The 12,067-nt window shown below is 36.8% G+C and overlaps 1 protein-coding gene and 1 long non-coding RNA gene across 2 annotated transcripts in view; one reads left to right on the top strand and one right to left on the bottom strand.

The window, feature by feature from the left end:
• KCNT2 (potassium sodium-activated channel subfamily T member 2) overlaps positions 1–12,067 on the top strand; it is a 160,469-nt gene that overhangs the window by 36,028 nt on the left and 112,374 nt on the right. Inside the window, 2 exon segments of the mRNA XM_030033481.2 lie at positions 528–607; positions 9,565–9,664. Of these exon segments, the coding sequence (XP_029889341.1) occupies positions 528–607; positions 9,565–9,664 (180 nt within the window).
• LOC115349346 overlaps positions 1–12,067 on the bottom strand; it is a 44,738-nt gene that overhangs the window by 4,136 nt on the left and 28,535 nt on the right. The gene's annotated exons all lie outside the window — the stretch shown is intronic.

Raw genomic sequence — 12,067 nt, 5'->3', positions numbered from 1 at the left:
AGGGTGGTTTGCTTGGTCTGTGAGCATTTGATTAAAGGTGAACACAAACAAGTGAAAGCTTAACTGAGACACAAATGCTTAACAGAGATGTGAACAAGATATAAAAAAGAAGAATCATTAAAATGTCAATTTTACAAGAAGGGAGTTAAACTGAGATGGAAGGTTTAACCTGAACATCAAGGAAATATTCCTTACAAAGATGCAGATATGAGAATAGTCTTCCAATGAAAATACCAAAACCATAGATGCTTCTGATTTTGCAGTGTAGAGTGTCCAAGTAATATGAAAATGATTCTGCATGTAAAGGGGATACACTAAGTTTTCGGTTTGCTGGGTTTTTTTTTGTTTTGTTTTGTTTTTTAATCTTTTAACATTAGTGATTCAGATCCAAGTGAGCTTTTGGCTGAACACTCTATATATTCCTCCAGTTATATATAAAGAACAGATGATTAGGGAAACAAATTATTTTTTTAAAAATAATTTATTATCTTTCGTATTCAATCCTAATACTTCCTTTTATATTTCAGGGTGCAAGTTGAATTCTATATGAATGAAAATACATTTAAAGAGAGACTAAAGCTCTTCTTCATCAAAAACCAAAGATCAAGTAAGCAATTGGATTAATTTCTGTCAAGCATAATTGTGATACGTTGAGTAGAATCCAATTCCACTGAAGGCAACAGCAAAGTTATCATTAATTCTCTTCTGACCTAAAATTTTGCCCCATAAAGGAGTCAGTTTTACATAATATCCAAAACAAATTCAGAAAGTATTATTTAAACTTAAAAAAACATACTTATTTTGTAGGATCAAATACTTAGTGGCATGATTTTATTTTTGTATCATGATCAAGTTGACTAATTTGTGTGGATCTGACATTGCAAAGCTCACTGACAAGTCATGACCTTATGTCTAGGAAAGCAAAGAGCCTCTAAGATGCTGGAGAAAAAAAGTGCACTGCAGAAGTACCTAGCTTTTTGAAGTGTTCAATTTTATTAAGTATTCCTAAATAAATTTCAAACCTGATCTGTACTAAAAGAAAGCAATTTGGAAAGGAAACTAATGGGGAGGACATACCTCCTTCTCCTGAATGTGGTACCTCAGAAATATAGTCCTTGTCTTTAGTCTGGTTTAACGATATCTTCATTGACATGTGCACTTAAATTCATAGGCCATCATAGAAGAGAATAATGCAGAGGAACTAAGATATTAATCTTTTTATATACATCCATGGAGGTAGTCCACAGGAGTGGAAGCATTGTATATTACCAAATCTTGATTAGACCAGTGGAGTTCATAGCTGTGAAGAACAGTAACTGACCTCAATTTTCCTCTGTGTAGCAGGAGTGAATTTACCTCCATTTGCCCTACACCTGTAAAGAATTAAAATTACAATAGCTTTATACATAAAACTTTTAGAATAGAAGGAATACATTTTGGCCTTTGTGATACAATGAAGATGGTTCTATGGCTTTGTGTCTGGGAAAGGACAGAAGGGAGGAAAAGAACTTTACTTTTTCAGTGTCCCAGTCTAAAAAACCCAGACAAACAAAATTTGAGAGACTAGATCAAGTGTTTAAAAATAAGACAGACTGTAAGATCTTCTATCTTGTCCTGGTTTCAGCTGGGATAGAGTTAGTTGTCTTCCTAGTAGCTGGTACAGTGCTATGTTTTGAGTTCAGTATGAGAAGAATGTTGATAACACTGATGTTTTCAGTTGTTGCTAAATAATGTTTAGTCTAAAGTCAAGGCTTTTTCAGCTTCTCATGCCCAGCCAGCGAGAAAGCTGGAGGGGCACAAGAAGTTGGCACAGGACACAGCCAGGGCAGCTGACCCAAAGTGGCGTAAATGGGGTGTTCCATACCATGTGACGTCACATCTAGTATAGAAACTGGGGGAGTGGGGGCAATCGCCGTTGGGGGCCTAACTGGGTGTCGATCGGCGGGTGGTGAGCAATTGCACTGTGCATCATTTGTACATTCCAATCCTTTTATTGTTACTGTTGTCATTTTATTAGTGTTATCATTATCATTATTAGTTTCTTCTTTTCTGTTCTATTAAACTGTTCTTAACCCATGAGTTTTACTTCTTTTCCCGATTTTCTCCCCCATCCCACTGGATGGGTGGGGGAATGAGTGAGCGGCTGTGTGGTGCTTAGTTGCTGGCTGGAGTTACACCACAACATTATCTGTAAGAGCTAGTATTAATAAATACTAGTTTAACATTACAGAACATGATCTTTTTATTGGCTAAGCTTCTCTAACTTTCCAGGTGTGATAAGCAAAATATTCCCCTAAGCAAAAAAAAAACAAACCCTAAACAAACAACAAAAAAAAGGCACTGTACTGTGAATAACTGATATTTTCAGTTTAGGCTTTGGAATTATTTGCCAGTTTCCAGCTGGAGAATCAGGCTTAACAAATCTGCTGGAGGTTCATCCATGGGGAAAGCTTTATTTATTACACTTGCATAGACACACAGGGGAAAATTCATCTCAATTTGGGTACCTAAATAGGATAGAAAGGAGAGGACTACCTCTGCTAGTAAATGACGTTGATAGCCTTCAGAGTATCTTCTCTCCTAAACTTCAGGTGGGACATAGGTGTTTTCACATTATTATACTTCTCATAGAATCATAGAATGATTTGGGTTGGAAGGGACTTTAAAGATCATCTAGTTCCAGCCCCCTTGCCATGGGCAGGGATACCTTCTTCCACTAGAGCAGGTTGCTCAAAGCCCCATCCAACCTGGCCTTGAATGCTCCCAGGGATGGGGCATCCACAACTTCTCTGGGCAACCTGTTCCAGTGCCTCATCACCCTCACAGTGAAGAACTTCTTCCTTACATCTAATCTAAATCTACCCTCTGTCAGTTTAAAGCCATTACCGCTTGTCCTGTCACTACATTCCCTGATAAAGAGCCCCTCCCCATCCTTCCTGTAGGCCCCCTTTAGGTACTGGAAGGCTGCTCTAAGTTCTCCCTGGAGCCTTCTCTTCTCCAGGCTGAACAACCCCAACTCTCAGCCTGTCTTCACAGGAGAGGTGCTCCAGCCCCCTGATCACCTTTGTGGCCCTCCTCTGGACCTGCTCCAACAGGTCCGTGTCCTTCTTATGCTGGGGGCCCCAGAGCTGAACACAGTACTCCAGGCGGGGTCTCACAAGAGGGGAGTAGAGGGGCAAAATCCCCTCCCTTGACCTGCTGGTCACACTTCTTTTGATGCAGCCCAGGATATGATTGGTTTTCTGGGCTGCAAACTAGATTGGGTTGGTAAATTTATTTTCTAATGAAGATTTTTATTTGAAATAAGTTTCTTATTCTGTATTAGCACACTTTAGAGCGCTCTTGCTGCATTTTGGCCAATATGAAAAGAATGTGTACAAAACCTCAGTATGCATAGAACAAAGAAATGAGATGTGTGAAGAACAATTTCATACTCCATTTTATGTTTACTTATGTTTACAAATCTGTGTTGCAAAGAATGAGTTTTTGCTCATACATTTTTGTATGTAGATTGTGGAGTCTCCCTCCACAGAAAATATTAATAAACAGTCCAGACACAGTCCTGGGCAACCAGCTCCCTTCCAACCTCAACCACTCTGTGATTCTTGTTAGAGATAAATGAGTTTAACTAAATTTACATTTTAAATGTGATTAATTATACTACAACTTCTGAAATGGTTTTAGTTTTCTTCTACTTTTCTCCTTGTGACTTCACATCTTTTAAGTATTTTATATCTTTATAGCCTTTGACTTCTGACATTGTTGATATATGTGTAATGGAGTAAGAGACAAAACACAGAAAGCATCCTAAACTAGAAAAGAGTATTACTTCTGGCTAGAAAGGCAGTCTGGGAAGCTGTAAGCAAAAAATAGCCTTTTTGTTCCTGATCTAGTCCACAAAACAAGGGTTTGATGCAGTCTTGTTTACTTACTAAGAACATCTATAAAGTTATGACTTGACTCACTGTAAATCTCTTTTCACTGGTAAGATAGGAAGGTTCCATATAGTACCTTCTCGCTTGAGATAAGTGAAAGAATTTTTTTCCCTACTTAGATCTTAACAAGATTAAAAAAAATACATATATACAGATACATATTTTGATGGCAGAACTGCAGACTCTGTACATCTAAAAATAGATACGTTTATGATCATCAGCACAAAAATTAAACCAGAAGTTAGTTAATTAGTATGAATTCATAGCCATTCCTTTGCCAAGTGCATACCATTCTGGCTAAGCACATTAAGAGACTTGTCATAAATTACTATACTGGGACATCTGTGCTAGGTTGTGATTGGGTAAGTGTGATGTATGGGTCCAAAGGAGAGGAATGATGTGGAAGTTTATTTGAAATAAGCAAGTGGGTGGGAAGCAACTGTTAATTCATCCTATTGGAGATGGGTTCATGCTGTAGTCAAGTAGCACAAGAATTTTCCTGCTTGGCTTGCTTGATGATTGCTGGAAAAATACAGATTCTGATGGAATTCTCCTACACGGTGATGCCATACAGAGCTGAGGTAAATTTTGTAGAAGCATGCTGTGTTTTTGATTAACGAATGAATATACAGTAATGAGTTCTTTCCTGTAGACAGCTAGTAAAGACACTGTCATTATGGGCACCTTCTTTTCCTGATAGGTCCTCAGGAGAGGGCTCCAAAGAAAACTCTTAAGAGATGAGGCTTGTTTTTTCTATTGTTGAATTATGCAGCCAGTTCATAGAAAGTAAGTTGGAGAATGGGGGTGCTTACTGTACTTACAGCAGCATATGGTATGGGCATGCCGTTTCCCACTAGAATCCCACAGGTTACCCAAGCACTGCTACTGGTTCTAATGATACAAGAAGCTTAACCAACAATTAGCCAAGGCAATTTTCAGGACAAACAAATAGGAAATACAGCAAAATTATTACTGTACTGAATGAAAAAAATAAATCCCCAAACCAAAGCATTCAGTATTAGTTAAGTTCAGTCAAACACTCCTTCTGCTTATGCAGATTTTGGTTCCTGTCCAAATAATCACAACCAGAATCCTGTAAAATACAATCTCCAAAAACCAAACCTGCTGCTGAGATAGTACCTGCTACTCATTCAAGTGTACTCATTCAATCCTCCACTGAAATTGGAGGATTCTGTTGCCCAGAGGTATCAGGGAGTTGATGAATAAAGATATTGCCCTTTAGATCTTAGTCAGTGTTCAGCGAGGGCATTGAAAACCTTCCTTCACATACTAAAGATGTAATTGCTATCATTGAGAAAATAATTGTCAGTAGTATCAGCAAATTTTCAGATAGTATAACCAAATCAAACTACACGTTCACCAACAGTTTTTGCTAATACTTAAGACTTCACAAGTGAATTTAACACATCAGAATGTAATATCAAGTGGTTTTGTCAACCAGAGCAGTCAGCTCTAGAATTCATATGAATTTTCTTCAGAATACTGTTCTGATCGAAACCACATACAGACCGATAGCATGAAATATCAACTGTTTCATTCATTATTCTGGTTTTGGAAGTATTTGTGTAAACTGATAAAACAAGCCTTCATCTGTGTCTAATGTCAACCTAGCTTCCACTCAATCTTCCACAAGCAAATGTCTAATCAAGTTCAAAGAATGCATGAAAAGCATTTTACAAAGGTGTCAGCCAGCGCCACCCCCTCCCCCCAAAAAAAAAAGAGAAAAAGATGACATATTGGTATGACTTGCTTGCACTTGAAAAGATCACACACTGCATTATCACAGCCTAAAATAAGTCTCAAAGGGAAAAAATAAGTGAAGTTTCAGTTCAGTGGAGAGGGAATAAAAGATAACCATCACCAGGATATAAATTATTAACAGTATATTTTCATCCAACTCCTAAAGCCAGGAGCTGAGGTGATTTTGCTAAAAACCAAAAATATCTTAGAGACCTACAAGAAAGGAATAATAGAAGGTGATTGTAAGATCTTCAGCTGCTATCTCTGTTACTTTTGCTTTGATTTAGATCAGTTCTCTAAATCAGAGGATTAATCTCCAGAAAATGGTTGTAAGGGAAGCATCACAGTCAGAAAGTCACAGTCAGTACTGGTGAAATATAATTTATCACTCTGTACTTAAAAATGCATGCAAAAAATAGCAAATACTTGTTCAAACTGAGAAGGAAACGTGAATGTTTGACGTAGTTATATTTGTTTCACAAAACAAACAGATTTTGAACTGTTATTATCAATTTCTTCTTTTAAAGAAACAAAGGTTGTAACACCATGGTTACATGGACACAGTGAAATTACAATCATTAAACAATACATAACTGGATAACAGTGTGTGATTGATGTAGCTGAATACAAGTTTCAGGCACCAGTGTCAAAACAGAGATATTCTGCGCAAATGACCCTGCTACTTGAATAATCTGGCTGTGAGTGGAAAAAAAGAAATTAAGTCAAGCAGACCATGTTGATCCATTGACAGCATGTAAAGTAGAGGACATAAGTAGTCAGCCAGCAAACAAATATGAAATGCTTTCTTTGTAACAGAGTAATAAATGAAAGCCTATTTTAAATGCCTTCTGCAGTGACTGTCCCCTCCTTCCCATACTTGAAATCCTAGATCTTCATGATGGTGGAATAAATGCATTTCTTCCAACTCACAGGTGACATCCCCAACTGTGAGGCTACAGAAGATTTTGACCAGAGAGAATGCTTATTGGCAGTCCTACATTAATTATTAAACCGTTAGCAGGGGTGACTAAATATGGTCCCTCTGACAGCACATGCTGTTTCTAAAGGCTGAGGCATACAGAACTAGGAGAGGTGACCTTCTGAAGAAGGATAGACTTGAGGCCTGTTCTTCCGTATTTATATTGTAGTAACAGACCCAATCACATATGGTACAAGGCCTATCCTATTGCCTTATAAGCTTTATATATAGCCCCGTCCATGATATGCACCCTGTATCTATGTTAACTAGAACCCTTAGATGAAAGCATGTGTGGTGTGAAAACCCTGCCTTGTATTCTGTGGGAAACACATTCCTGTAGAGATATCCAGGGCCTGAAGCATAGCCTGGAACTGATCTATGGAACTTGAATACTTAAGTAGTTCTATATCTTTCAGGACTAAGATTTGAGAGTTAAGAGTTTAGGGCAGCAAGCAGGAGCATGGGTCCCTTGTGTTGATGTAGTCTTTAATCAGAAAAGCACTATTTTCTTTTGGCATTTAAACCAACATATAATTTCAAATGATGATGAGAAACCAGGCCATTATCAATGCAAAAAAAGAGGTGTTTTACACCAACATTAACATCTACAGAGCTAAAAACCCAGAAGAAACAAACAAACAATAGACTTTTGTACTTATCTAAGAAAGTTAGACAACACAAAATTGGTAAGGAAAAGAAATCCTGGTGGGCTTTTTTTGTTTGCTTGTGGTTAGGTGGGTTTTTTTGATTTTTCATTTGCTGTTTTTCTTTTTTTTTTTTTTTTTTTTAACATTATCTACTCTTCTTGTTGTAATAGCCTAGTTGTTATGGCAACCATTCATACTCCAGGAGACTTCTACAAATGGGCTAGTACAGACAAACAATTCATGTCTTCTTCAGCTACAGTTCAAAAAAGCTGCAAAAAAAGATCATAGCATTGTCCAAGAAAAGTACTGGGGTTGTTCCTAATCGAATAATAGCATAAGAACACACTCCACTCCACTCCACTCCACTCCACTCCACTCCACTCCACTCCACTCCACTCCACTCCACTCCACTCCACTCCACTCCACTCCACTCCACTCCACTCCACTCCACTCCACTCCACTCCTACAGCCTCTCAATCCATCTACTACTTCAACTCCTTCACTCATGTTGGGAAATAAATAGTCTGTGGCTAATTACTCTTGATAGGACAGCAGGAATCACTAGGTTAATGTTCACAAACCTAATTGCCAATAACAGCTGTGGGACTTCTCACAGGATTCTCACAGGATTTTAACCCCTAGTTTACAGATGACAAGATGCTGTAAAAGTCTCCCCAGTTCTCATGTGATAACTGCAACATCACAGTTAAAAGTAGTAAGCAGTGTTGTGTAATAAACTTCAAGATTTCTTTCAGCAATTACATGGTAGAATATTTAAGAATCTATTTTCTGTTTTTCTGTGTTTGCTGTAGATTGTGTTTTACTTGGAGAGAAACTAGTGGATATAAAAGGTGATTTATCAGTTTTATCTGTAAGGCATTCATTTTGATCTTAGGACTGAGTAAAGTCAAAAAGTATGTAATAGTACTGTAAGTTAATTATGATTCTTTCCTTAAAAGGGAATGTATGCACGCAGCTTTGGGTATGCATAATGAAGCTGTAGTTCTTAAACAATAGCAGTAATTATATTGAGTGTAGCAGACCTGCTAACATTATCTGCAACACAACAATAAAAGATACTATCTTTGCTATGACTAGGTGCAAATGAAGTCACATCTGTGTAAGACTCAGTCAAAGGTATTCTGCTTTGGGCAGGAGGGTTCAGCCATGCAGAATTGGACTCTCAGTTCACAAGACTGGAAAAAATTAATGCTTGAAGTGACCTCCCCCCCACTTAACCTTAGTCAACTGACAGTTTTAACTTAATTAGTGAATGAAAACTTAAAACCAGGAGTTAGATACAAATATTTACACTGGCAAAATTTTTAAGACTGAAAATTTAAACTCTAATCCTCTAATGACTGCAAAATCTGATTAAAATACAATTAAGTTGCACTGTAGTAGATAATGGCTCCAATTAGCGCTGAAATAAATTGCCCATGTGATAGAAGCAAGTGTCCAAGTGGATCCCTTTGAAGGAACCCTGTCTTTGTGCAGACCTATGTTTGTGGGAAATACTGTAATATTTTGTAATAGTATTTGTGATATATCCTTTCAGCTAGAACATTTCAATATTCACATGGTCTGTAGAACAAGTTGTTGATTCAGTTCAGGTGTGCCTTCAGCATGACTTTCAGATGTCCTGATTCATGGACGCATAATTACGTAACTTCAACATTAAATAACTACAGTTTAATATTTTATAAGTTGGGATAGTATTAATATATTCTGTATGAGAAGCTACTGCATGAAGACTTTCAGATATTAATATTTAAATACTCGCCATTGTATATTTTCTGCCTATGGTTGAAAGTATGTCTTCTTCATGTCACTGTATTTGCATCTCAGATACCATATGTAGTTCTTGTTCCCCTTTCAAGACAGTGGACTTGTAAAACTACAAAAGACCCAAAGAATGGCATCAGGAAAGATGAATGGCATAGAAGAGCTTTCAAACAAACGACTGAGTAGTTCTTTACATTAAAACAGACTGAGTCTTAACCCAGAGATTTCTGGAAGCTGGAAAGGTGTGTTATGTATATCTGACAAGCTTATTCTCATGTTCTTCCGTATGATATGCCGATTGTCCATATCAGGGACAGGTTACTGGCTAGATTGACCTTTGCTCTGTTGCAGCATAGCTATTCTAGTTCTTTTTAGTTTTACCTTAAAGTGGATGAAACTGTAAAGAACCTGAATCTATTTCTGTGTTTTCTTTTCTTTTCTTTTCTTTTTAAAATAGGTCTGAGAATACGATTATTCAATTTTTCTCTCAAGCTACTAAGCTGTTTCTTATACATAATTCGTGTGCTCCTGGATGATCCTACACAAGGATTTGGATGGTAATTTTTTTTTTTTTTTGTTATTTCTGCTCTCAAAGCATTGTTTAACTTATAAGAAATAAGTTAATTTAGTGAATAAATGTTTGATATTCTGTCAACAGAGGTTTGGTTTTATGTCTTACAGATATTCTGAAAGAATTATAAGAATTATATAGTCTTACACTGTGAATGGAAATAAGAACTAAAATAACAATATTCTTTTTTCACTTTACTGCTAAAATAATCCTGGCTTTTTACTCAGATACTGTGCATCACATATAGTTATACAAACATATCTTTTGGTTGTATTATTACATAACATTGCTATGTATCATATTTATGTTTATATTTATGAAAATAAAATTGCAAATATCTGGTTGCCATTTTATGCAACAATAATTTGGGGATTTTGCTTAAATAATTTTACTTAGGATTTTACTTAAATAATTTTACTTAAAACCCCAGATCCTAGGAAAAAACAGACACATACATAAAACTGAGCTTTCATGTAGATGACATTGATGATAGTTTTCTAGCCCTCTGCTTTGTCTACACACTTCGAAGAGAGGGAGACCAAAAGTACATTCTATACTCACTATGGTTTATGGTCACAGTGCTGATTTTGCACACCTACAATTGTCAGTATGGTATTCTACATTGTTCATGTAGAACGGTAGCAGGGTACTCTGCTTTTTTTTTTTCCTGCGTGTGTTATACAATCAACCACTAATTATAGAAGAAGTTATAATTTATTCAATCCTGTACTTCAGTTGTATTTGTGCCCCGGATATATTGAATCTTCTCAATTCTAAATGCCAATAAGCACCACATTTTATTAACTTCCTTACTTTCACTTGATTTGATTCTGTTGGCCTTGAATACTTAAAGAAACAAAGCCCAGATGAAAATACTAAGCTTGGGATGATAGAACTAGCACTCTTCACACAATATTAGGCAAAGGACAAGCTATGACTTCTAATTTTAATATTTGAAAATCAGTTAAATCTAATAAGGGTAATACTATAAAAAAGCTAGTACACAGGAGAAATTTACAAGAATCAAATCCAAAGCAAAGTGAATTAAAGAATTGGCTTTACTAAGCAGTGCATGAGAGAAGGATGCGTGAACGGGAAGTACAGAAGATGCATCTGAGATTTTTTTTTTTGTCAAAATTTATTGTAAGAAATTAGAACGTCTGAAAAAGGGGCAGAAAAAAATCTCCCTGGAAAAGCAAGAACTGCAAAAACTATTTTTTGACTCCACATGTATCTTAGAATGTCCTTCAAGGAGAGGAAATGTTTAGGGAGGGAACAAGCAGTAAAGATTTCACAAAACCTTTAATAGTGTTGGAGAAGAGAAAATCCATCCTCAGAAATTTAGGCATAGTAGCACAGCAACTCAGGGACTTGAAATTTTACAGCTAATGATAGTTTCTGGCATGAAAAAGCTGCTGATACTCTTTTGTTGTGAGAACTCTAATGAGCCCAAATAAGTGTATTACACTGCAAGGTTATGTCTGGGTATGCAGAACAGATTAGAACATCAGCACTTCTGCCGCAGGCATACTTTTGTATTCATATGCAAAGACTTTTCTGCGTCTTGCAGACTGCTTAATTACCCAGATCTTTCCTGACATGTTTGTTCCTTCGATCTAAATGTTTAACAATTCACCAGCTAGAGAGTGTATTTGTATTTTCTGTATATATTATTCCCTTACATTGTGTTGTGGTACATTTAAGAGACAAGTTAGTTTGTTCTATCTCTGTATAACATTTATCTGGCTGAGAAGTTTCAGATAAGTCACTTCTGCATGCTCACTAAGACCCCAGTCTTAGAAGCTATGCCAGACAAACCAGCCCTGTGCACAAATGGTTCCCTGTTAATGTCAATGGTTTTACCTGTAGAGGTCCTGAGGGCTTGATACCTAAACTACTGTCATAATACAGTCTTACAAATGTGGTGGTATGAAAAAAAAAAAATCCTTTCTAGAGACTGTGTCACAGCCTGATGAAACAAACTACTTGGTGTGCTGAGAGCATGGCCACAGAAAACATTATCACCTGGTGTTTTTAAAGTGACAGTTCTGGGAGGAAAGCTTTTCATCACAGACTCCCCCTGCAGATTTATTTCCTGTTTTTCAGAAATGCCTGCGCAAGTTGGTATGTTTCATTTACTCCTTCAGGCACAGTGGGTGTACAGGGAAGAGCTTAAGACATAAAGCATCTTTATTAATGGATACCATTTAGCACCTGTCCCACTCATAGTCAGTAAAAATACAGCTATTACTAATCTGTGGTCTGCAAATCCTTCTCTTTTCTGCTGACCTTGCTTGTCAAGGATAAACAAGAATATTTTTCATCGTTTACACAAATATATATTCCCACATCCTTACATGACCATTTGAAGGGAGGATTTGTGCCAGCA

The sequence above is a fragment of the Aquila chrysaetos genome, chromosome 12 (assembly GCF_900496995.4).
Source record: "Aquila chrysaetos chrysaetos chromosome 12, bAquChr1.4, whole genome shotgun sequence".
NCBI classification, from domain to species: Eukaryota; Metazoa; Chordata; class Aves; order Accipitriformes; family Accipitridae; genus Aquila; species Aquila chrysaetos.
This window is presented reverse-complemented; position numbering and strand designations above follow the sequence as displayed.